Raw genomic sequence first — 27,256 nt, 5'->3', positions numbered from 1 at the left:
AATGTAATTGGGATGTTCTAACTTTAGTTATTCTGAACTTGGAAACAGACACGCACGGTGTGATGCACTCAAAACACAGGCATCCTACAAAATATCAATGAATTAACATAGATTGTGTGAATTCATATTTACACTGTTGCATGGGAATGGACTTAACATAATACCTCTTTGACTTTCTTAGCCAAGGCATTTGTAAAATGTCAGTATTAGTAGCTTTTTTTCTCACTAGATTTTTATGGCTTTCTCAATACTTGCTATCTGATAAAATATGATTTTTAAAGGTAAAGTCAAAAAATTTTTTACTTCATTGATAGTATGTGAAGAGAAGGAAGTATGTTGATTTACGTAATGAAGAGAGGATTAATAATATTGAATTCAACTGCTTACAAGAGCTCACACCATGTTACTGAATTGAAACCATATTTGATTTCATTTAATTGCACATTTTGATTCTCTCATTTGCTTTGCTTGACTTTTTGACAGATGCCACCTCAGTATGGACAGCAAGGTGTGAGTGGCTACTGCCAACAAGGCCAACAGCCATATTACAACCAGCAGCCCCAGCCCCCGCATCTCCCGCCCCAGGCGCAGTATTTGCCATCCCAGTCCCAGCAGAGGTACCAGCCGCAGCAGGTGAGCATAGCCCATTGCCTTCCTCAGCGCTTGTTTTCTCCTCCAGGCCTGTGTTCAGAGGCAGATCATGCTCTGAAAAATCTTTCTGTCCCATTTTAATAATTGTGCTCTCAGTAGAAAACAAAGGTAATTTTGAGAACATGCAAACCTATAGCCTAATCTAATTCCCTTCCTCTTTCCTCCTCCCCACCTCCTTATTCCTTCATTCTTTCCTGCATGTGTGAGATTAAAGAGTGGGAAAAGTGACTAGTTTAATAGCTGCTTGCATTTCTGGTTGGTGACAGTAGAAACTGTCACTCATTTCATGTTATTTGTCATTTGCCTTCTAAGTCTTTCAAGAAAGTGCTCTGTTGTTGTGTAAGGCTTATTCAGGAAAAGGGTTTTTGCCTGTTCCTACTTGTTGGCACATGCGTGATATTTTTATCTTGCCTTTTTATTTAGGTTTGTTTTATTATTAAGCGATGCTGGGTGAAAATGTTGCTTATAAACAGATAATCACTTCAGTAATAATATATTAAAATATTAATGGGAATCATCTGCGTTAAGTAAAAAGGTTCTACTTTAAATTAACCTCATTAAAATACTGCTTTATGTTATTGGGCAATATATTTGAGTTTATATGATTAAGAAAAATAGTACATGTGTATTTGGTAAAGTGATTGAGTTCCATGTTGTCTTAGAGACTGTCACTTAGGTGGGAAGTGCAGTGAAGTCCTGAGCAGGGACTCTTCACTCTGAACACAATGTGATTGTCATAGCTCTGCCAGCCATAAGCATCAAAATGCAGCTTTCCATTTTAATCTTTCCCCCTCTTCTCTCTTTTTTGGGGTGGAGGTAGTAAAGAGAAGATGTGTACTTTTTCATTTTTAAAGAGCTTCTTTTATAGCTTGAATAGACTGTTGATCATAAGCCAAAACTAAAACTACATGGAGCTTAAATTTTGGTCAGTTTAGTGAATTTCTTAACTATTTTCTTGGATTTGTTGGAGTCAGCACCCATGTGACTTTGATTACAGGGTTCTAAAGAGAGTTTGTGACTTTAAACAAAACATGTTAAAACCGCAGGAAAGATTTAAGATTCTGTACAATTTTGCTTTCTGTGTGTGTGTTTGCAAAATTTTGGTAATATAGCTAGGGATATATAGAACCTCTATCAGTAGGGAGGTGCATTATCTCAGAGCTGTCTGGTCTAGCTTTTATTAAAGTGTGTGAATGTTTTAAAGTACTTCAAATATCAGCTCTTTTAAAGTGAAAGAGACTGGTATCTTGGGTTTCCATAGAAAAGTTATAGGCTTTCAGAGACTTATTGAACTTATCTGTAGACATAGAATGTTTTGTCATGTCATCAAAATTTAAGGACTCAGTAGAGAGATTACATTACTCATTTTACTCTCTGATTGTAAAACCAGTTTGATTAAGGATTCTGAGTGCCTGTCATTTCCTTCACGACCAAGCTCAAAATTTACTTCCTTTATGAAGCATTCACTGATGCCTTCCAGCAGATGGCAATTAGATATGTAATATCCTTCACATTTAAATATTGAAAGCACAGTACAGGTAGAGTCTTACTGTAATGAATACTGTTTTAATGTGCTGAATTGAGGGCTGTCTTGTGTGTTGATCGTACCATTATTTTATTGATTCAAATACAGTAAATTTTATGGTAAGAAATACTAGAGAATCATGATTCTTATGAATATGATCATTTTTATATATTCTGAATTTTGAATAAAACCTGAATTTCTCAAAATGTGTTAAATTTTTTTGGGGTTCAAACTCGAGCTATAGAATATCTGAGGGTTTTTTTTTTTTTTAAGTTTTATTATACTCCTGTAGGATAAAAGGTTGAAATTGAGGATATTTAACTGACTTAGTCAGATGGTCTGATTTGACAGGACCAGTCCTGGTGTCTAGGGAGTTAGAAGGCCAGGTAGACCTGGGTCGTTCCCCTCTAAGAAATGAGTTCTAGTTTTGTAGATACAGTTGGTATCTCTGACACCAAAATAATACTCCAAAATCAATCCTAAAACAAAATAAAAGATACCAATAGAATATTATTACAACCAGGCCAAATTTTAGTAAAGAACTTAGAATACTGACTTCATGTGCATTTAAAAACCTAGTAAATTCAACTGTATTTAGTTTGATCAATCAATATTTCATAACAATAAGAACATTCTTTCATACAGACTTTCTTTCTCTCTGTATAAAACCTGTTGATTTCATAGAAGGCACTCAGCAAATAATGACTTTGGTTAAAATGATGTATACAATAGCTAATTTTAGGATTCATTAAGATACCTATTTCATATTTAAAAAAATTTTTTTTGGAGGGGGGCAGTACTAGGGATTGAACCTAGGACCTCATACTAGGCAAGGACTCTTAACACTGAGCAATATTCCCAACCCTTTTAATTTTAACTTGGGTTTTTTTTTTAATATATTTATTTACTTTAAAAATTTTTTTTTTTTTTAGTTGTAGGCAGACACAATTTATTTATTTATTTATTTATTTGTATGTGGTGCTGAGGATCAAACCCAGTGCCTCACATGTGCCAGGCAAGTGAACTGAGCTACAACCCCAGCCCATTAACTTTTATTTTTTAGACAGGGTTTCCCTAAGTTTCTTTTGCTGGTCTCAAATTTGGCAGTCCTCCTGCCTCAGTCTTCTGTGTAGTTTGGATTATAGGTGTGTGCCACTGAGCCAGTTGGTAATGTGTTTAATGTTTTGGTTAATCAACACAATCATGTGTTTCAAAAATTTGAAAAGTACAAGGAAAAGATACAGAGAAAAGTGCCTTACCCATCTTAATTCTCCTTACCCCCTTTACCACCTACCTTGCCCTTTTGCTAGATAACCATTGTATTAGTTTATTGTGTATTTTTCTGGAGATTGCAAAATGCCATATTTAAATTTTACCCTGTTTTTATACCAAATATAGCATATTTTAATGTACTGTACATACTCTGTTTATAGTTTTTATATTTGTGTTTTGTTTTTTGGTCATCTCTCTCTTCTACTCATTTAAATGGATTTTCTGGAGCTCTCTTTAAAGGAGAACATGAGTGATCCCTCAATCTTTTTTTTTTTTATATAGTTATTCCATTTTGTGGACATACCACAATATGTTTAGCTAGTTCTCTTTGATAGTTCTTCATTTAGATTATTTCAATTCAAACAATGTTGCCCTGATAAACTAACTATGTGCCAGTTCATAAGCACAGTAATGTCTGTAGGACAAATTCCTGAAAGCAACTTGCTGGGTCAAAGTTTGCTCTTCTCGAAGATAATGCCAGGTTGCACTCCACAGAGTCCGCCAGTTTACACTCTGCTATTTAAGTGTAAGAGGACTGATCTCGGTACATAATGTGGTGTGATTTTATGAAAGCCTCTGGATTTTTGCCAATCTGATAATAATAGGGTTTTAGTTTACAGTTATCTTGTTATGAGTGATGATGAGTGTTGTCTTATTTGTTTAAAAGCATTTGTGTTTTCTAATTTTCCTGCACTGTAAATTTATTGTCTTTTTATCTTGATTTTTTTAAATTCAGTTACTGGTCACTTGAGATTGGTTTTTGAAAATTCTTTATTTATCGATTGGATATTATTTGTCTTTTGACATTAGTTATGGCAGGTTTTTTTTGTAATGCAGAAGGGTTTTTTGTTTTAAAATTTTCCTGTGGGCTGGGGCTGTGGCTCAGTGGTAGAGCGCTTGCCTAGCCTGTGCGAGGCACTGGGTTCGATCCTCAGCACAACATAAAAATAAACAAATAAAATTAAAAATTTTTTTTCATGTAGTCAGAGTTATTAATGTCTTGCATGATGTCTGGATTTTATTTATGGTGGGAGCTCAAAAGACCTCCTACACTTTTAGGGTCATGAAGCAACTCTCCCATATAATTTTTAAAGTGTTTTCATACATTCAGTTTTTTTTTTTTTTTTTTTCTGGACGAGGGGATATCAGGGATTGAACTCAGGGGCACTTGACCACCCAGCTACATCCCCAGCCCTATTTTGTATTTTATTTAGAGATATGGTCTCACCGAGTTGCTTAGCACTTCACTGTTGGTGAGGCTGGCTTTGAATCCGTGATTCTCCTGCCTCAGCCTCCACAAACTGCTGGGATTACAGGCATGTGACACAGCGCCCTGCTCATACATTCAGTTTATGTTTCACTTCTTACAGTCTGGTAAGAGAGAAGAGGGTTCAGCCTGATGTGCTTTTTCTAAATGGCTTTGGTTATTTAACCATCTCTTCATATGTAGATTATCGTATTAGAGTTCTTCAGAGAAACAAAATGTGTGTGTGTGTGTGTGTGTGTGTGTGTGTGTGTGTGTGTGTGTGTAGTGTTATTTATAATAACACTGGCAAGTCCAAAATCTGCAGTGTGGCTGGGTGGCTGGAGACCCCAGAGAGCTGCTGATACAGATGAGGTCAGAAGGCATCTGCTGAAATTCTTCTTCTCAAGGAAGGCAGGTCTTTTTATTGTAGTGTGGTCTTCAGAATAATTGCATGAAGCCCACTCACATTATGGAAGACAATCTGCTTGACTTAAATCACCCTTCTAAATTGTTAAATCCATCCAAAACACCCTCCAAATTACCACACAAAATTAACTTTTGCAGCTGTCTTCCCTTAACTGATAGGAAATGTCACTTCTATCATTTGCTGAATTTTCTTTTGTGTTGTGTTTAGGGTTATTCTGGGATTTCTGTTCTTTTCCATTGGTCCTTCTATTAATGCACCAGTACTTTGCTGATTTAATTATCGCTCAGTATCTGATAAGATTAGTTTATTATTACTCTACAGAGTTTTGTTGCTTATTTTTTTCATGTACACTTCATTTCTTACTATGCTTTTCCCTAAGAATTTTGTCGTCTTGTTGTTATTATAATTGGGTCTTTTCTTTCATAATACCTTTTCCAGTGAAACAGATGGTACTTGTAAAAGAAAAGTAGTAAAACAAATGAAGGTACTTACTCAAATGATTTTTTGGTGGTGTTGCAGCCGATTGGCCAAAGGCCATAACATAAAATTGGGTTTATGTAGCTTTGACTGTTGCAGGCTAGAAAGGGTGCTGTCCCCAGGAGCCTTGTGGAAAGATTGGGTTTGGGGCTGTTTCATAGGGTCTGGTGTGTGCTAGATAGTTCTAGGAAGGATTAGGGAAGTGAAGACTAGTCCTAAATTGGCTACTCTCAAGGAACAGGGGGCGTTTTGAGGGTTGGGTGTCAGGCAGGAGGAGGCTGTCAGTGATAAGGAAGAGTTAATGAGCAGGGATGTTAGGTCTTTCCACTGCCTGAAGGGGCCCATCCTGGTCTTGATTGCCCCAGATTTCCATGCCACCATCCCTCCTCCTCCTGAATGACACTGCATTTTATTTCTCCATTTGTTTAGGTAGTTTTTAATTTGTTTTATAATATTCTTCAAAGAGCTGCCCTACTTTGCATTAGGATCATTCCTGTATGCTTTATTTGTAGCTGTTGTATACAGATGGGAAGACTCTGGGTAATACTTTTTGTGTGTCTAGCCAGTTCTTGTTAATGTTACTAATTCTCATAGCTTCTTGATTTTCTTAGGTTTTTCATATTTAAAAGAAAGTACTTAATAAATCACTACCTTCCCACTTTTGTATTTTTCATTCTTGGTTGATGCATGACCAGCCTCTCCAAATAATTGCACAGTTTAAGAGGACTGACTGGCGATTCCTGTATTTTCTCTGGTTAAAAATGAAGGCCTTCAACATTTTGACATTAAAAATAATGTTATTCTTTCTTGGATCCTTCTTTTTGTAGCAGATTACTGTTTGCTTAGGAAGTCCCCTTCTTTTCTAGTTTGCAAAGATCTATTTTTTATGATGAATGCTAAATTAACCCTAACCCTAACCCCTAACCCTAACCCCTAACCACTTTGTTTTTCCCTTATAACCTGTCTCTGTGGTAAAAGTACCTTTTTTTTTGGTTCAAAAGAGTGTTATTCCAGAGAACCAAGCCTCATGATCTGTCATCTTTTGAAATACACTGTTGGATTAAGTTTAGGAACATTTGTTTAGGTTTCTTGGATTGTTATTCATGGATGAGATTGAGCTGTAATTAACTTTGTGAGGTTTTGGTATCTGTGCTTTGGAGCTTTGTAAACTGAATTTGGGATTAGTCTCTTTCCTAATTCACTGGAAGAATTTTTGTGAGATTGGAATTATCTGTTGTTGGAATGTTTGGTAGAAGTGATTGTAAAGCCCTGGTGTAGCCCTTGATTTTTAGCTTTTGTTTCATCCTTGATTTTTAAACTCATGATTTCATTTTGTCTGTGTGTGTGTGTGTGTGTGTGTGTGTGTGTGTGTGTGTGTGTGTAATTATAGGCATAACAGGGTTATAAATTTCTTCTTGAATCATTTTTTTACATTATATATGTAGTACTATTTGAGGAATTTATCCATTGAAAAATCAAATTTTTCACCTTCATGTTAATAAAGTTTATATTATAATAATATTTTAATCTCTATAGCATCCAGAGTTAAGGCATTTAAGTTAATATTTACTTATGTATGTATGTATGTATGTATGTACGTACTGGGGATTGAACCCAGGGGCACTTAACCACTGAGCCACATCCTCAGGCCTATTTTGTATTTTATTTGGAGACAGGGTCTCACAGAGTTGCTTAGTGCCTCACTTTTTGCTGAGGCTGGCTTTGAATCTGTGTTCCTCCTGTCTCAGCCTCCAGAGCAGCTGGAATTAAAGGCATTCACCACAGCGCCCAGCTCGTTTTTTTATTCTTGATAAAAGCTTTTTCAAAGCAACTTTGGTCTTTGTTTTCTCTATTATGTGCTGGTTTTAAGAAATTAATTATGTTCTGCTCTTTTCTTGGCTACATCTTTACTGATGTTTATTTTTCTGTTCTTTTTTCACTCAAATTAATACTTATTTGAATCTTTTTATTTCATGAAGTTAACATGAGACTAAAAAATTTCCTCTTAAGTACTCTTTTCTCTAAATCTCTTTAAAATTTTTGATATTCATTATTTTTATTATCCTTGAGTCAAAGAATTCCATTTCCTCTAATTCTTTATGTTTAAAGGTGGCTTCATTGGGTTTCCTTTCTGACAGAGGATTTGCCAGTTGCCTGTGTATGCCAGTCATCTGAGGCCATGTTCCAACTTTGATTTTTGTGAAGTTTTTGTTACAAAAATTCTTCACATGCAGATACACAGTGATATAATCAGCACACCTGTGCTGTCCCTAAGCTGTCCTATCACTAATGTTTTGCCATATTTGCTTTCATGCCTCATCTATCTACTTTTCCTCCAGTCTTTCATGCCCTGCTTTCTCGAAAGTATTTTAAGTTAGATTCGTAACATAGCATTTCACCTCCACATAGTTCACTCTGTGAGGTCTACAAAAAGTGAGGGCATATTCCCATATAGCCACAGTTCTGTCACCTTGCCAAATTGAATATAATTCCTTTCATCCCCAGTTGTCCTCAGAATGCCCTTAGAATACATTTGTTTCAAGCAAAATTTAAACAAGGTTAATAAATTGATTTAGTTTTTAAGCCTTTTGATCTAGAACAGCCCATTTCCCCTGCTTAATTTGTACCTTGACAGGGAAAACTGGGTCAGGTGTCCTGGCTTTGATTATATCATTGTTGGCCTTGTCTGGCTGTTTCTCTTCGTGTGGCTGAACTTGTTCGTCTATTTCCTGTTGCAAGTAGGCCCATGGACTTGAAGATAAACACTTGTCTGTGGTTGTTGTGGATCATGTCCTCAGTATCGAGGTGCTGCCCTTGTTCAGAGCAGGAGGGTCTGTGCACCCAGGTGGTGGGAAGGGCCCCCAACTTCCAGCTTCTCAGTGGCCGCCAGCTGCCTGTCTTCAGCTGAGGCCAGGAGACCTGGGGCTGCAGAGCAGCCTTCCTTCCTCTTTGCACCTTGTCCAAGTTCCTTGCCCGCACCAGTGAGCCGGGGAGGTTTGTTACGGTCGTTTCTGCCTGACCTGGTGTGCGTGTGTGAGTTAGTTAGCACACCTTTTCTTGTCATTTGTGTAACAGCAGGCGGAAATTAAATTCTGTAGCACAAGTCAGTTTCTCTTGCTCTTGGGCTTCATTCCTTGTATTCACTCATAGGTTTTGGGGCCATTCACATCCACGCCAAGTCCATGACCCACCTAAAGGGTGAGGAAAAGTGCTTTGCCCAGTACTGTAGATATTCAGTCAGCACAGTCAGCACATCTGGTCTCCACGCTGCGGGAGCTGGAGCGCTTAAATTTTTCTAGTTGTTTATTTAATATTTTAATTTAAAACTCCATAAATGTAATATTTATTACAGATAATTTAAACATACAGATAATACTCATTTTACAATGAAATTTTTCTAGTGCCTCTTTATTTTAAAAGAAACTTCATAGATAATATAAGCTACACATAGAATTTCAAATATATTAGGATATGGACTTATTTTATATAGAAAATAAAAATAATATATAATACAATATTAAGTAAATGCTCACTCATGGTCACGTTAGACTTTTTTTTAACATTTGAATCAAATGGGGTATAATTTCTCATTTTTCTGATTGTACAGGTTGCAGAATCACATTGGTCATACAGTCACTTATATACATACAGCAATAATAATGTCTGTTGTATTCTGCTGCCCTTCCTATCCCCCCCCCCCCCCCCCGCCCATGACATCTCTCTACCCAATCTAATGTCACGTTAGACTTCTGAGTCAAATGCTTGATGACTGTGGAATCAGTGTGCCCTGGACAGTGCAAGACGAAACTGACACAGGTGTGTTATATCCATAATTCGCATTCCCAAGTATGGTTGTCAGTGGCAGTGCCATCTATTAAAATGGGAAGTAACTCCCGGAAAAGTTCTGAACAAAACAAAGCATAGTCTTTTCTCAATATACATGGTATTTTATTCCTGGAAAATTCAGTGTATGCTAAAATGATTTTCAGAACACTGTTCTTCCACATGAAATGGAGCTGGTTTCCAGACTTAAATAATGAGCTGTTTGTAAATCATGTCCTCAGTATTTAGGTGCTGCTCTGGTTCAGAGGAGGAGGGTCTGTTTGTTTTTTGTACGCGAATGTTGAGACTTGTGAAAGTGGAGGCATGATCTGTTAGGTCCATGTCTCCTGCTCCTTATGGGATTATCCAGAACTCCTGTCATAGACCCACTAAGCCTCATTGTATTTTTTTATCCTTGTGACAAACTGCTCCCTTGAAATCTTGTCTGTGTACATAAAGTTGCATGGTTCCTTAGTTTTTCTGAAATACATACATGGCATGAGTTATCATACAGAATTTCAAACACCAGTATGCCCTAAATGTCATGGAAAGAAACTAGGAAAGAACAGAAAGTCTTTCATTTAAAAACAAAACAAAAAAAAAATTGAATTTTCCAAAGCAAATGCTCAGGCACTTCTGTGTTAGAAGCCTGTGAGAGACAGAAGGTTACCCCTTGTGTGTGGTAACCATGGGCCCCATAGGATGAAGAGAAGGATGGTGCGGCCAATTCAAAACCGCAAAAGACTTCCAATCCACGGGGCTGATTATCATACAATAGTGATTATATAAGATAAAAATATAAAGGAACATTTTAAATAACATGCTGACAGAATTGTTTACCAAAAAAGGGCAAGTTTTCCAAAAGTATGAAAATGACCTAAGTTTATAAATAAAGTAAGAATATTTTCAACTATTAAAACTTTTCTTTCTTTTACCTTATGTATATTTTCTAAGTTATCTATAATTAACATGTGTGTAATATATTTAAATATTGTGTAAAGGGTACCACCCTGATTAAAAAACACAGTATAGTACCAGTTCCAGCAGTGCAGCAGTGTAGAGACTCTGAACGTCACTATTGCTCAGAGATCTGCAGTGGCCCCGGTGCGGTGGAACATGCCTGTAATCCCAGTGGCTCAGGAGGCTGAGGCAGGAGGACCGCAAGCTCAAAGCCAGCCTCAGCAAAAACGAGGCGCTAAGCAACTCAGTGAGACTCTGTCTCTAAATAAAATACAAAATAGAGCTGGTGATGTGGCCGAGTTCAATCCCTGGTATAAAACAAACCATCAAAAAAAGATCTGCAGTGGTGTTTAAGTTGTTGAAATCGCTGAAACACAGTCATTTTGTCCTGTTTCTCACTCGCTCATGCCACTCTTCCTCCTTACCCCCTCCTCACACCTAGTGCCTCCTTCTGATCACCCATCACACTCTTAGGAACCCAGCTCCCCACTGATTCAGAGCCCCGTGGGAAGAGGGGGAGGAGACCTGTCTTTAAACTCATGACCCTGACTTCAGAGGATCCTTGTCCTGTGCTCTGTGTTTGCCTGAAGCTGGTGGACATTCCCCACTGTCTTCCAGCCCCTAGACTTCTCTCCCACCAGCTGCTGGTGCTGGTGCTGAAGGCGTGGATGGGAGCAGTCAGGAGGTGGCAGTCACCACCGCCCGTGCCTCACATCCTTGCTGTCTTCCTCTTCTGCAGGCCCTTCCCCTCCTGGAATGCTTAGGGTCTGGTTTTTCCTATGTCCCTCCTCCTTCCAGGCCATCAGTTTCTCGTTTTGTCATTCCCTTTAACATTAAAACATGCTGTCATTTCTCTTACCCGGCAGAACAAAAACACCTTTCTTGACCAAAACCACAAACCAATTTTTCTCTTTTCTTGCATTCCCCATTTATTGTTTCCCCTTGAATACACTCCATTATAGATTTTTATTTCAACTATTCTACTGAAATGGATCTTCTACACTTTTTTCTTTTTAAGTTGCCAGATACAATTGTACCTATTTACTGTGTACAGTGTGCCGTTTGGAATTGTGGATGTGTGTATTGTGTAGTGACTAAGTGACTCTCTGCCTCACCTCGTTATTTTTGGGTTGAAACACTGTACATCCCCTCTCAGCAGTTTTTAAGAACAGTGTCCAGTCCATTATTAACTACAGTCACCATGTTTTACAATAATCTCTTGAACTTCTTCCTCTTAACTGGAATCTCACATCCTTTGCCTGGCGTCTCCCTCAGGCCCTAGGCCCTGGCAGCCACCAGTCTTTTAGATTCCGTAGAGCAGTGAGAGGAGGTGGTGCGAAGCACGACTTTTCAAAGCTGCCAGTGCTTGCCTGTTACTCTGCCCAGCAAGCAGGGTTGCTCTGCCGCCTTTGACCTGTCAGAAGCATTTGGAGGTGTGGGCCTCTTCCTCCATGGAGCTCCTTTCTTGCTGGCTTCCCACCTCTCTCCTGGCTCTGTTCTTGCCTTGTTGGCCACTCCCTGTTCTCCTTTCTGCTTTTTATCTCCCTGTCCTCCAAGTGGCGGCCTGGAAGGAGGGCTCAGTGTCAGAGCCACAACCTTCCATACCTTGCCGTCTCCTTTGGTCTCATGGCTGTACATGGCAGCAGTCCTGTAGCTTTCCAAGGCATTTCTGCAACTCGGGCTCTCTTCGCCTTTCTGTCTCTGTACGTTCAGCTCCTACTCGATATCACAAATTCATGTGTCTGACAGGCTTCTGAAACTTGGTACATCTAAAGCCAAACTCTTGACCCTTGTCCCTTTTCTACAGGTCTGCTCTATTTGTGTCCCCTCACCTCCAGCTCAATAGATATAATCTGTCCTTCTAACATTTTGGTCAGAAATGTTTCAAACTCATTCTCCATCCAGCATCTGTTTGGAGTCCTGCTATACCTCGTTAATTCTCTTGCTGCCTTGAGCTGCCCTCCCAGGCCTTCTCAGCACACTGACCAAGGTCACAGCCCCTGCTCCCTACTTCCCTTTCACTCTGCCTAGTTTTCCCCATAGCCCAGGTCACTATGTAGTTTGTTAGGTTTTTTACTTTGTCTGTGATTCTTCCTATTAGTAAATCACCATTGTGAGAGGGGCCTCCCTGGTGCCAAGGTGAATGCTGGCACCCAGGAAAAACATAATTAACATGTTCAGTGTTGTTGATTTAATTGTTCAAAATATCTGTATCTGCTGGCATATTGCAAGCAGAATTTACAGTGGTGAAGAAGGTAAACATTTCCTGCTGGATATTAGGATTTTGTAACTTCTTTTAGTACCCTGGAGAGGCCTTTGTTGACCATACATACATACAGCTGGCTCTTTTTGGGCGTGGTTTGTGCTGGTCTTTGGACGGGCTTGCCACGCAGCTCATGGTCCAGTGGACTTGCTGGTAAATCAAGTGTAGTTTAGTCTTGGTTTGTTTTTCCAAATTTCTCTTTAGAAGGTTTTAACAAATTATATCCTCCACCAGCTCACAAATATAAATTTAAAAGTATATTTTTCAGTGGTTCTTATTTTATTTCTATTAATTATTCTTTATAGTTACAGTTTTCTGAGCCTCAACAAAGTTAAAAGAGACCTCATAGAATTCTGAACTTGATCTGGACCTGTTCAGTGTGTTATTGTGATTCTGGAATAAATCGATCATGGAAATTCGATTGCATTGGGAAGAACTGGGGCATTAATAATTTTCTGATTTGCTCCATAAATATCATATATTATTAATGTTTGCTTTTTAAATTACTTCTCTTTTTCTTCTCTACTGCTCCTTTTAGGGGCAGGAGGAGAGTTCCAGAAACTGCCACAGGAGTGAAGGGCACTTTCACCAGACAACATGTCTATTCAACACTTGAACATTCCCTCCTTCTTCTTCTTCTTTTTCTTCTTCTTCTTCTTCTTCTTTTTTTTTTTTGTGGTGCTGGGGATTGAACCCATGGCCTTGTGCATGTGAGGCAAGCAGTCTACAAACTGAGTTATATCCCCAGTCCTGGACATTCCCTTCTTTACAAATGCATCTATTTTAATGCCTTAACAAACAAGCTATTTGAAGAATCTGCTTCCATTTTAGAGAGTTTTTTTTTTTTTTAATCCTAGCTTATTTCCTCAAACTTTGTTACACGAGATTTAAAACTTTGTATAGAAAAACTCTTTAATGCTATAAGTTTTAATTTTTTATTTTAAAGTTTCTGGTTTTGCATTTCATCATTTGGGGTCGTGATGTGTCAAATCCTGGTTTATGTTGTTAGTTCCTATACCCCTCTAGCAAACTCTCATTACCTCCTTTTCTACTCTTGGTAGCTACAGAATGAGGAAAGTTTTTTCTTTACCTCCAGTTCCTGTTCTGACGTGCCCTCCTGAGACTCTGGAAAAGACCCCATTTTCCATTATAACGCACATTTCTCCAGGAATCTTCTCCCTGCTGTCTCCTGACAGATGCCACTTGTTAGGTGTCAAGGACAGCAGAACCTGAAAGGAACTGCCTGGCTGGAGCTTTTTGTCTGCCATTCCCTTTGCAGTGACATGGGTGGGGGGTGGGGGCCTTCTGCTGACCAAACTCTGCCTCTGGGACCTGGACACTTGGCGGTCTCTTCCACCCTTTCTCTCCCCACGGGTTTCACACCAGACTACTGCTTTCATAGCCAGAACGTCCTGACTCTTCTTAGACCAGAGTTGTCACACCACTGAAGTCAGTCACAGTTCATTTAGATAGTTATTTATCATGGTGGGTCTTTAAAAGACAGCTAGTGTAAAGCAATGAAATATTTCAAACATTGGTTTTTTTAAGGTGCAGCCCCTCCTACCCCCACAAGCCATCTGAGATTTTTGTTTTCTGTTTTGTATTGAGGCTCAAATCAAGGGAAACTTTACCACTGGACCACACCCTAGCCCTTTTTATTTTTCAGTTTTGTCACATGGTCTTGCTGAGTTGTCCAGGCTGGCATGAAACTTGCAATTTTCTCGCCTCAGTCTCCCCAGGTATGCACCATTGTGCCAGGCTGTCTGAGATTACTGAGGGAATGCATACTTCTGAAAGTATCTTTGTCATTTGTTTTTATAATTTTTAAAACCCCAGGTCAATTGGGAAAAATACAGAAGACACAACCGTTAATAAAAGCAAAACACAAACCACTCCATGAGTATTCTGTGCCTGGGAACTCTCTTGTACCATGGTATGGTGATTGGTGAGACCTTGCCTCTGACCTGAAGAGCTCCCAGGTCAATGAGTGAGGTGTATTTTCCAGATTGACGGACACAGGAACTCGGTATTGGTAGAAGTGTCTCTGAAAGGTCTTGAGGAAGGAGTGAATTTGCTGGTGAGAGAAGTGCTGATCTTGGAAGGGGACGAGTTCTCCGTTATTGAAAGTAGAGGGAGCCCTTTCCTGCAGGATGCTGAACTTGTGGACTAGAAGATCAGTTAATGGGCTGCTTAGCAGGAGCAGTTATGCAGGGAGCCAGTGGCTTCTCTTGCTTTTTCCCCAGTGATATCAAAGGATGTAAAAGATTATTATTTTTTTAACAAAAAAAAATAGCATCTGCTTAGCAGTTCACTTCTCACAGTGGATCATAGAGAATAAAACTGAGCTAAATCCACGGGGACACAGGTGTTTATATTTTCTAAAGTATCACTTTTTTTTTTAAGCCATCATCATGGTCAGCAATTTTTCAAGTGGAGATGCATGAACTGAAACTATTTGGCAATGAACATTCTTTTTGAAAAGAAAGAAATAGCATTGGAACTTGAGAGTGAAATATTTTAGAATAATTTAATACAAAATATCCATCATAATCAACATAATATGTTGGACTCTTTTCTAGTTTAACTTAGAAAAAGCACTTTCTTATATGCTAACAATGCGGAGTATGTTTCTGAATTAAAACTGGTAGCAACATGCTGCTCAAGTCACTGAGGGAGCTGAAGTTCAGAGGCACATTAAGCCCCAGGCTGTAATCTTGTGTGTGCTATAAACACTTCTTTGTTGTTTTACTGTTTATTTGAATCTGTGTTTCTTTTTCTTTTTTTGGGCACCAGGGATTGAACTCAGGGCCACTCAACCACGAGCCACATTCCCAGCCCTATTTTTTGTACTTTATTTTAGAGATAGGGTCTCACTGAGCTTTTTCTTATTTGTATGATACAAAGTTAATTTACAAGTCATTCCTTCTGCTTCTTTTGGAGAAAAGTGAAGTCAGAAAGCCTGTGTTAGTCACTAGCATGCACATCTGTTACAAGTTTTATTGTCACAGCAAAGATAAGAACGCTTGTAGTTGTCATTAAGTGCTCAGCTTTTAGGTATGAACACAGGAATCCATTGATTAATTTGAAACTGAGAACTATTGGAATTAGGTTGATACCCATTTTTCTTTGTTTTAAAGGAAGCAACCAGGTGAATCCCTGAGTGATGTTTGGGTTTAGGTCTGCTTTCTTCTTGCTCACCCTGCTTTTGCAGCCCGAGTCTGTGGTTAAAGTCTAAGGCCTTAACCATCACTAGGGAATTAAGGTTATGGAATTTGTGAGGACTTTAGGAGAAAACTTTTAAGTTACTGTGAGGAGGAGCAGGGAACACACCTAGACTGACTGATTTCTGATGGTCAACTGGGCCATGATGTCCCTGCCCCCTAAAGCTGCTGCAGGAGCTGTTGTGGGACCAGAGAGGTGGGAGGCAGTGGGTGCCCTGTGGCCATCAGGAGATGAGGAGGGGCTACTTTCCTTTGTCATGGCGTAGAGCAATGTAGTGAAGCTGGGTGCTCACTGCCATCTTAGCAGTTCAGTTCCTTGTGTGTGTGTGTGTGTGTGTGTGTGTGTGTGTGTGTGTGAGAGAGAGAGAGAGAGAGAGAGAGAGAGAGAGAGAGAGAGAGAGAGAATGTGTGTGTGAGAGAGATTCCTGAGTGTTTGAAATAGAACCTACTAAAAGACTCCGGGAGAAGGTTTTGTGAATGTGAGAATGTCCTTTCATATGGTCTTTTTGGCCTAATTGCTAGGGTCAGTGTTTCCCTTATGAGGTGCAGGTGCCTGCCTGGGCCTGTGCTTTTACCTCACAGCAGTGAGGAAAACAAGAGAAAACCCTCAGCTCTGGACACATCTCTCCCATTATTAAGGGGTTTTCTTTTAACAGAAAAGTTTCAATGTTATTCTTTTTATGTTAGTAGTGTAACTGGGAGTCTAATTGCATTGGATTATAATTTCATAGTGCTATTCATGGTCATGTTGAACATATGTTTTAAATGATTTTTTCTCTCTAGTTCCAGAATCAAAGGGAAATCCAACGAGGAAGTGAGGAATTATGTATAATGACAGTATTTTCAATACCTAATTTATTTAGAAAGGCTCCTTCGGAGGAGAGCCATCTGAAAGCCCAGGCAGGCCTGAAACGTGGGAGTCTCCTCCTGGCTTAGAGCATCTCCCACGTGGACCATGGGCATCTGCTTAGCTTAGTGGCAAGGCCCTGTCTAGAAAGATTTTTGAGAGCCCATCAGTGAGTCATGACTGTTTACCATGGAGAAAATAAAGGGAGTTACATGACTTAAGATGAATTTCATTAAAGGCTAAAGAAAACCTTCAGGTGCATTGAGAGCAGGATTTTGTTGACAGATATCTGAGCCCACATCGTTCCCTGTTTTGTTGCACAACTCTAAGGGCAAGGGAACGTCCCTAGCCCTCTCATCTTCCCCCCCTTCCTCTTTCTCTCCCCATCTCCATCACTGTCTCTTCAGATGAGAAGGATTGGAACTCCTGCACAGGCAGGGCTTGAGCCTCTTCTTCTGGTTCTTAGTCCTGTTTCCCCAGACCCAGGGGAAGAGCTGGTGCACCTGTCCCCCTAGTGTGGCTCTTACTGCACACCTCCTGTGCTCCTCCCTGATGCCCTCCCAGGTGGAAACTGTTAAGACCCTGGATGGCCAGGGTGCCACTGACCCCACCATTGTTTCACAGTTGCCACTGGGTTGGCTTGCACATGGAGGCTGTTATATTTTGCGTACAGTTCTTTCCTCACTTGATATTTACATTCTGACATTAGGAGATTAGAGGATTGTCTGTTATTCCTGGATTGTTGTTTTTTTTTTTTTTTCAACTCAGCTGCTTTCATTTGGCTTTTACATGCTCATTGCAAAATGTTAAATTATGAAAAATGTGATAAAATATAATTACATGTAAAGTCTTCCTCATCAATTGCTTTGATTTGACAGCTCTGTGTATATAGTATTCCAGAGGAAGACTGAGATATAAGAAACATAGTGTTCCTCTTGGAATTCGCTGGTTACCTTTTTTTTTCCTGGAAGGGAGAAAAAAGAACAGGCCCCAGTTCACTTGTTTTCCCCAAAGTGCTAGGTTTTGGAGTGAGGGATGGGTTCATAGTATTGAGTCAAGAAGTAGGAAAGAAAGGGACCATTGAATAACTGTGCCAACTGTGTTTTATAAAAAAACAGGAAGAGGGATGAGTACTTGTATTAGAATTACCTGAGGTATCTACTTAAATAGGTCTCTTCCACTCAGACCCTCTCTTTGGGGGAAATTTGGAGTGTGTATTTAATTTTACAGGCAATTTGGATGCACAGCAAAGTTTGAGAGCCACTGGAGTGCCCACGTACTAAACTAAACTGTCTTTCCGGTTTTTTTTTTCCATTTTCAAGTTCTTTTTAAAAATTTTTTAAAAATTTATTCTAATTAGGTATGTATAAGAGCAGAATGCATTGATTCAGCTTTCCAGTTTACCCTTAGCAAGGCTCCTGCGTATGATCTCATTCATTACTAGTAACTTTGGAAGGTCACACTTGCAAGTAGGTATTACTTGTGGTGAGTTTAGGTTTGATTCTAACTCTGAGTTAGTAAAGGGGTTGCTGTCTCCTTTATTACTTTTTACAGTAGGGATGCATTAGCTCCAGAGATAGGAGAATAGTCAGGCCTGCCCTGGAGGCCTTTGGTAAGGGCCTTGCTTGGTAATCCAGAAGCACCTGGGACACGTGTTGTGACACAGGTTATTGGACCCATCCCCAGAGTTCCTAATCTGTAGTTTGGGGTGGGGCCTGATTAATTCTCATACGTAGAAAGTTTCAAGGTGATTCTGGTATTGCTGCTGCCTCTGCAGGTCTGGAGACCTACCCTGTAAACTGTCTGGTGCTTTGGAGTTGTTTGGTAAATGCTTTGCCCAAAGGAGGTGTGCAGAGGCCATGTCCTTTCTTTCCTGGACCCTGTTAATGCCCTGCGTGGCAGGGGCTCCACTGACCCCTCATTGTTCACACTTGTCACTGTGTGGAGTGTCCTTTCTTCAGAGCAGTGCCTCCCATGTTTGTTTTCCCTTGAGAAAAGCAATAGGGGTGAACTTCAGAATTGATACAAAGCTCACTGGTTTTGGAATGTTGAAGGTGTTTAACAGAAAATTGCTAAAGAAATAAATTTTACTTTAACTTTGATGTAATTCATGACAAATCTCAATTTTCTAGGGTCTTTTCTTTTTTTACCCAATTAGAAATTTACTTCACTCCTTAACGGTAAATATTTTCCTATAATTATAGCAACACTTAACTGGAATGTGTACATTTTTAAACATCATAAAGGCATCCCTGAAAAAAATCAGAACTTTGACCATTTTTGAGAGAAGTATGCTTACAATCTAACTTTGTAGAAGATCAGTGGAGATTATACTAACTGGATGTCAAGTTCTTTTGAGTGTGTTCTTTCTTTTTGTACTCTTAAAACAAAAATGACTGGGCAGGGGGAAAATTTAATAGATCAAATGATCCTTTTTAACATCTTGTAAAAAGTTTTAAATTATTAAATATTATATTGATGGTAAAAAAAATTCCACAAATTCCTTTCTGCTTTTTGCATTCTGAACGTATTATTGGTACAATGCAAAACAGCAGTCAAGAGCTGGCACTTGTATTTTATTTTTTCTCCTGTTACTTTCTTCCATAGCCACATTGTTTTTCTTTTCCTTTCTTTCTTTCTTTCTTTTTTTTCTTCTGTTTTTTTTTTTTTTTTCACTCCAAGAATTTTTAGGAGGAATTGTACAAGTTGTGAAAGTGGCTGCCTATACAGTTTGGGGAGAGTTGGATGGCAGGCTTGGGACAGGATCTTCCTGGCACTTCTCTCTTTTTTGCCAGATACAAAGTCTGTCCCTGTTTGTGCAGCATATGGGTTTCATGAGTTCTGTTTCAGCAGGTCACTGTCATGTCACTCACATCCGTCCTATTACTCCAATTTAAGATGTGTGCATAATAATGCAGGTGACTTGTGTACATAGCTCTGCAGCTAGAGATACTCAGGCAACCTTTTATTTCATATTTAATTTGGACACAAACAGCATGTTTGAAAATTCTTTAGTAGGTCTGAGAATTTTAGTAATTTTATTTTTATTTCATTTATTTAGAAAAAAATCATAATTTTGAATGCAGTTATTTGTAACTAATTTGGTCATATAAATCTCAATGAAATTATGATATTCTTAGTTCTGGTGAGTTTCCTTGTTGATATTATCTCAGTTATCACCCTTTAGCATCCCCTCCCATTTGTGTGTGTGTGTGTGTGTGTGTGTGTGTGTGTGTGTGTGTGTGTGTGTGTTTGGAAATCTGGGGAATTTTCAATGCCTTGTCTCCAAGGTCAAGAATGCATGCCCCCAGTGTGAGTTGCAGTCCCACTTTGTAGGAAGACCTGTTTAACCTTGCTTTCTACTTGATGCAGACCCTGCTGGGCTCTTGTGCCTGGTGTGGTAGATTTCTTGGTCTGGAGGAAGGGCTTAGATTGTTGGAGAAAGAATCAGCACTCAGAGGGTATGAGAAGCCAATGCCAGACTTAATTTATTTTAGAGTTGGGGATAATCTTTTCATTGGCAATAAGACTAGGTGACCATCCTTGGCCCAAGTGGGTGAGTCCTCTGTATGTCTGGATTCAACCATGCTCATATCAGAGGTATTCAGAAAACATATTGTGTCTCTACTAAACACATACAGACTTTTCTTTCTGGTTATTTTTCCCTACATTAAATTAAATATGGCAGCTAAATGTACATAGTACTAGTGTTGTATCAGCGATAAGCTTTGTGGCTTACAGGAGGCTGCATGTAGGTTCTCTGTAGATACTGCACCCTTTATAAAAGGGACAAGAGCATTTGGGGTTTTTGAATCTGCCCAGTGGGGTGGGTGGTGTGGAAACCAGTACTGCACAGATCTTGAAGGACAACTGTATTTATTTCATGGAGTTGATGTGAAGATTGAAAGAGTTTATTGAATGAGTAAAACACTTGGAGAGGTGCCTGGCGAATAGTAAGTGTTGTGTACGGAAGCGCTCCTTCTTTGACACCACCATCACTATTGTAGCCATAAAGTCCTAGTAGTTGAATTAACACTTTGATTCTCATCCTTTAATGTGTTTTAAATAGTTGAAATAACAATAAGTGACAATAAGTGTGGCTTTCAGATGTGCTGGGCACAGTGCTAAGGCTCAAAGGCAGTGAGTGAATCATACCCATTACTACCGGGCTCCTCTCTCGTAGTGGGCAGGTTCCTATTTCTTGGTTTCGTAGGTGAGTCATGGAATTCTTCTGTAGTAAGTTACGGAGCTAAGATTCTTGGGTGTTGTAATTAATTTAGGAATTATTATTTTTCTCTGCATAAAGTACAGATAACGAACATTAACTGGGGCTAGTTTGCTTTGTGAGTTTTTAAAAATAAATTGACTATTGAAAGTCTTAATTATTTTAGTCATTAGCTTTTGAGTGTCTCCATATTTTATTAGATATTTTAGTAAATGTCATTTTAGGCAAGCATGTGGCTGGCTTCCCTTCTTACTCTGAGCCAACTGGCAGTTGGAAGAAGTTCTTGTGAAAATAGAGGGAAAACAAAACAAAATGCTTCTCCCAAACCTGGAATGCCATCCTGCAGGGCCCTGACCACTCTGCTCCCTCAGCCTTCGATTTTCTGCAGACTTAAAGGGGGCCACAGCCTGCCTCAGTGTGGGGCCTTGTCTCAGCCATGGTCTTGGAGATGGCAAGCATTTCATGCTGAAAAACCTGTTGTCAGTACCATGGAAGCTCTTGAGTAAGAAATGTCATGAGGTAGCTTGTACAGGCTTGTCCCTGATTTAGAATAGTCTTTAAAAATCTGGAAAACAATTATTCCTTTGAATTAATATAAAGTAAGGAATATTCGGAATGTCTAGGTTTTGGACTCATCAACATATGTAGTGTAGGATCCGGAATATTACTTTAAGCTTTAAATTGGCCGATAGAATTAGTGGCAGTAAAAAAAACACTTGAGCTTACTTCACGTGACTTTGATCCAAGCTGAAAGAGCTGGAGAAAGGCAGACGTCGGGGAAAATATCAATATTGACTTGAAAAAAGTAAAGAGATTGACCATCATGGTACTAACTCATCGTGATATATACCCAAGCCCCACTTAGCTGCCCTATGCCTTCTGCCCTGTGCCAGTGGAGGGGTCTGTGGTACCCCCAGACTGCAGGGACACTTCACCCAGCAGCACCTGAGTAGGAATTGCCCCCTGTCTGGGGTTACACTAGCTGGTGAAGAGGGAAGTTGAAATTTGAATTGGGTTTGTTGATGCAAAGGTTCAAGGTCTCTGCATGACATCTGTAGCTGCAAAAGTCTTCTTGAAATCAGAGAGCAGGCCTTTAGAGGCCCTTTGTCAGGTCTGGTCTAGGAAGGCTGTAGAGAGCAAGTGGTGAGACTGAATAAGAATCACTGGGCCAACAAGAAGAGCAGGTTTTACCTGGGGAATCGCAGGGAAGAACAAAATTGGTACGTTAATTCAGTTAAGATGACGGAGGGAATTTTGTAGTTTTTGTTGAGTCATCTAAACAGTAGGGTTAAATAGTGTAGTAGACAACTTTAAAGATAAAAATGGGGGCAGGTAAAATCTGAAAGAAGAAAATATCGATGCTACTTATGTTTTCAAGGGGAGGAAGGAGCTGAAGATAATTAAGAAGTGATTGTGGCTTTCAGATGAAAGCCTGCTTCACCTCAGCCACACTTTCGGGCACTCTCACAGGTAGTCATTCCTGCCATTAACTGCATTTTCATTTAAATGGAAATTTTTAGACACAAAAGAAGTAGACCCCTGCACTTGTGCTTCTTTCTCTACACCCCTCCCCTGCATTCCTCCCCCTGCCTACCGGTTTGTTTTGCTCTGCTTTTGTATTGGGGATTGAACTCAGGGCCTCCTGCATGCCCAGCATAGGGTCTACAGCTGGGCCACACCCCCATCCCTCCAGTATTATTTTGAAGTCAATTCAAGACATTGTGTCACTTAATCAGGAAGTATTTTACTATGCCCCTCTCAAAGATAAAGGGCTTATAAAAGAAACACAATACAGTTATCACATTTCAAGTATAATTTATTCCTATCAATTATCCAGTAGTTCAGATTTCTAGTAGTCTAATAAATGGAATAAGTGTTTTGTTTTATTTAGATGAGAGTAGTTTGAATCAGGATACAAATAAAGTCCAATCTTCAGTTAATATATTTTAACCTCTTCTTTTCTAGGATTTCCTTCTATCTTCTCTCTTTCTTTTCCACTCTCCTTTTATTTTACTGGCACCTGTTTGTTGAAGAATCAAAGTCATTTATCTAGTAGAGATCTCCACAGATTGGGATATACTGATTGATTGACTCACTGCGGTTTCACATGTTCCTTTGTCCTTTTTATTTCTTTGTAAAGTACTGATTTGATCTGCAGTCAAGCTCCCCTAGCCCCCTGTGTTGCTGTTGTGCTCATTGGGTGCAGAGTGTCTTGATTCCCCTCCTTTCAATGGCACCATGGCTGCTGTCTGCAGTCTTTTTCTCCTCCTTTTAAAATTTCCATTATGTTTTTTTTTTAGTTGAATCATTTTTCTTTTTAATTTTTTTTATTATTAGTTGTTCAAAACATTACAAAGCTCTTGACATATCATATTTCATACATTTGATGCACTCGGATTATGAATTTCCATTATGTTTTACTGCATTATTCTGTGGTCCTTTTGCCTTAAGACCGCCATAACAAACAGCAAAATGTGTTTTGAAGCACACTGCTGCCAGGCAGTGTAGCAGTTAACATGATAAATACCCTTGGCCATGAGCTCAAGTTGTGTTTTTTATGAGTTTGTGCTTTTTGTTTGTTTGTTTGTTTTTGTTTTTGGTGGTGGTGTTGGGGATCAAACCCATGCCTTGTGCATGTGAGGGAAGCACTCCACCAACAGAGGTATATCCATACCCAGCCCCAGGTTTTGCATTTGTTTTGGTGTTGTGACATCTCCATGAGGTCTTTCTTGGCAGCCATTTAGTAGCCATTTGCCTGACCTGTATTGGGGCTCAGTCAGTGCTGGGCACTGGGAATCCAAGGGGACAGTGGCCCTCTCCTAGAGAAATGGCAAGTGGATTCAGGGAGAGCTGAAATGCACCAATGCCAGTTCTGCAGGAGAGTCTGTGTGAAGTTGGTCTGAGGTAGTTGTCTTGGAGGGTAGTGGAGCTCATTTCTAGTGCAATCTTGAGGACAGCAGGTGCTCTGTAGATTTGGGGGAAGGCAGGTGTACACTCAGGGGCAGCAGCAGAGAGGCCGGAGGAGCCTCAGCTGCAGGCTCCTGCAGGACACCAATCACATGCTGCAGCAGGGAGGTGTGAGGTGAGTCTGGAGTGCAGCTGGAGCTCTTCTGTGCCTACCATGGACACTGGACTTGATGCTCCAGGTACCCAGGGGGCATTTTCAGAGCATCTGCATTGAGGTTGCCCACATCACACAGGAAGCTGGAGTGCGGAACAGCTCCAAAGCAGAGGCTGACTGGGCAGGAGAAAGGGGGTGGACTGGAAGGACTATGTGGTTTGGGGATGCGTCAGACATGTAGGGGTCCTGGAAGAGGTAGCAGATGTGCGAGGCAGCTCTGAGAACTCCCATTTGAGGGGCAGGACCTGGAACAGGAGCCTGTTTGTGGGGGATGGTTAAGAGAGAGAAGATTGTGAGGGCCTCTCCCTATAGGTCCAGATGCTCATTTTGCAGTAGGAGACAGGGTACTGACAGCAGAGATGCAGAATCATCAGATGAGGGTTATCATGGAGTCCTTGGGGGACAAACATTGAGGACACCTGCTTTTAGGGGGCAGGTGGAGAGAGACAAGCCAGCAGAAGAGCCTTGATGGGCCCCTTCATCTTGCTTCCCATTAGCTGATGAGTTTTAATAACTGTTTGCTGATACTGAGTGGCTCAGAGAGTGGCTTTGCATTTAAACTCATGAAAGGAAATTTTTATTTTAATACTACATATCTATGATATCGGCATTGAGGATTTTGACACATGTAAAGTCCTTAAGCTTATAAATTTTGAAAATGGAATTTAGGAGAATATATGAACACCTAGGATAATATCTTTTGAAGAATTAAAGTTATATTAAACATTTGTTATGTAGTGGTGCTTCCAGCTTTGTTGTCTTTGAAGCACACTTATTGTAGAAATGAAGGTATGTCTTTCACTTCTTGAGACACCCCGACATAGTGCCATTCCCTGGCTAAGCAAGTTACTTAAGTTTCTGTTGTGTTGTTGGTAAAAAGCAAGATGACAATAGGACTCTCTCATGGGCTTGTTGTTAAGATGAACTGGGCACAGCACTTGTCACAGAGTCACGTCTTGCAAATGTTAGCTGTCCTGGTTTATATTTCCATAGGGCTTTCCTGGCATGGCAGGGAGGTCAGTGTGCCACTCTTCCACATGCCCTTTCTTTTGGAAAGGATATTTTAAATTTCTCTGCATTGAAGGGGAAGTTGTAACACAGTGGATTTCTTCAGTTTAGGGATGGTTTCCAGGCCTGGCAACCCCTGGTCCTGTGTATCTCTGTGGGGTGGTTTTGTCTTCTCCCCAGCTAAAATTTTTATCATTCATTCCAGGACAATGTTTTTCCTGTAGTAGTGAGAATTGATGATAGGCGTTTCCGAAGCAGGGAGAGAAAAGGAGGAAGAGACTCTTCTGACCTGGATGGCACAGGATTTTATGAGATACCCAAATCCTGTTCCTTCACCTTGGATTGTTTAAGCATGTGACCATCTTAACACGTTTCCTAGCATATCTGTATTTTATGTGATGATTGAAAAGCTTTTCTTGGCAGGTGCTATGGTGTATGCCTGTTTCCCAGATGCTTGGGAGGCTGAGGCAGGAGGATCAAAGGTTCAAAGACAGCCTCAGCAACTTTAATCATTAATTGGCCAGAATCAGAAGCCAGGGTGGGTCCCTCTTGCTTTTTGTCATAACCCAAAGCTAGGGTGTTGGACTATTAAGGCAAACAGATTTGCTTGCTTCTGGAGGTCACCTCGTCTACCTCTTGCTGGGTACCATTGCTGTTTGTTCATGACTGAAGTGTTCCTTCTTTTTTTTATACTACATTTTAAAAAACTTGTTGATGGACCTTTACTTTATTTATTAATTTATTTGTATGTGGTGCTGAGAATTGAAGCTTTGGCTTTGCTACTTTTTATATGTAGGTAGATATATTGTGATGCTAACATATAAACATCTTGAGTGAGTTTTGTTCTATTCCGAAATGATGCAATGAGTGTAAATTGACACTTTCTTTGTTAAGAGCACTTTGCCAGTGTCTATCAAAATTTTAAACGTACCAGCCTACTAACAGAAAATGCACCTGTAGAGATTTACACTACAGAGAAATTTCACATGAAAATTATGCATAAGGATGCTTCGCTAATGCTGTGTGAAGTAGGGAAGACTGGAAACAACATAAATGTACATTAGTAGGTGACTGGTTAGCTCAGGTATCTACCAGTAATACAGAACTTCATAGCCGTAAGGAAAGAATGAAATGGATATTGAGCTTTTGATGTAGAATGATCTAAAAAACATTGGTAAGGGACTGCAAATTATGTTATTTACAGGAAATATTCTCCAGCTGTGTAAAAGGGAAAAAGAATTTAAATTCCCATTTGTACTTGATGACACATTGAAAAATTATGGAAAGATAAATGAAAAACCGTTAGTGTGGTAGCGCCCTTTAGAGGGTGAATGTCTGGGAATGAGCCATCTTTCTTTTCATTGTTGATCTCTGTCTTTTGAACTCATACCATGGAAATATTTTCCTATTTTAATTTTCTTAAAAGTACCCTGATGTTTTAGTGATTCTAGATTTCCTGTAGAGTCTCATGTTGCCATTAGTATTTAGTTCACCTTGTAAGTGAAAGTTTCTGAAGCAAATATGTACATACCCCTACCTGTACTCTTTTTACACTTTTGTTGTTGGTATGACAGTTTCCTATTTTATGTTTGACTCACAACATAAAGAAGGTTAAGAGCCCATCCCTTGTTAAATTTGTATGTGGGATGTAGAAAAGTAACACAGGTGAAGAATTCTGGAAGGGTGAAAACCACGTTCCCATTGCTTCCAGTGTTATCGCAGTATGGTATTCTTTTAAAAGAGGCGTCACTTTAATATGTATGTCAGAAACATGTGGTGACTATTTATATGTGTATAATAGTTTACACACTTGTGTGTACTTTTTAAAACTTAGAAATAACCGAAGATGACAGTGATGTTTTAAAATTTAAAGCTGTGCTTATTTGTTGCTGGTTTATGAACTGCAGTGGTAACCACATTCTGTATTTTTTGGTTCTGACATTGCCCTCTTCTTCTTTATTGAATTACTTATATTTAATTACACTTCTTGAGATTAAAATAAGTACATGCTGAAAATAAATAAATAAAGCAAGCAAGCAAGTCAGCTTGTGAAAAAGCTCAAGTTTGTTATGGGATAAAACTTTTCTATATCTATTAAAGCAGCCAGAGATTAACCTCAAAGTCCCTCTGTACATTATATATGGGAGGTGACTGTCACACACCTGAACTCTGCCTTTTCTCTGTGCTCTCA

At 39.6% G+C, this 27,256-nt stretch overlaps 1 protein-coding gene across 9 annotated transcripts in view; it reads left to right on the top strand.

Annotated features, from left to right (window-relative positions):
- Arid1b (AT-rich interaction domain 1B) overlaps positions 1 to 27,256 on the top strand; it is a 394,730-nt gene that overhangs the window by 111,633 nt on the left and 255,841 nt on the right. For all 9 annotated transcript variants that reach the window (XM_078018840.1, XM_078018836.1, XM_078018839.1 and 6 more), the window contains one exon: positions 484 to 633. In XM_078018840.1, coding sequence (XP_077874966.1) covers positions 484 to 633 — 150 coding nt within the window. The remainder of the gene's footprint in view (positions 1 to 483; positions 634 to 27,256) is intronic.

Source organism: Ictidomys tridecemlineatus, chromosome 8 (assembly GCF_052094955.1).
Source record: "Ictidomys tridecemlineatus isolate mIctTri1 chromosome 8, mIctTri1.hap1, whole genome shotgun sequence".
NCBI classification, from domain to species: Eukaryota; Metazoa; Chordata; class Mammalia; order Rodentia; family Sciuridae; genus Ictidomys; species Ictidomys tridecemlineatus.
The sequence above is the reverse complement of the archived record's forward strand: the minus strand, read 5'-3'. Positions and strand labels throughout refer to the sequence as shown.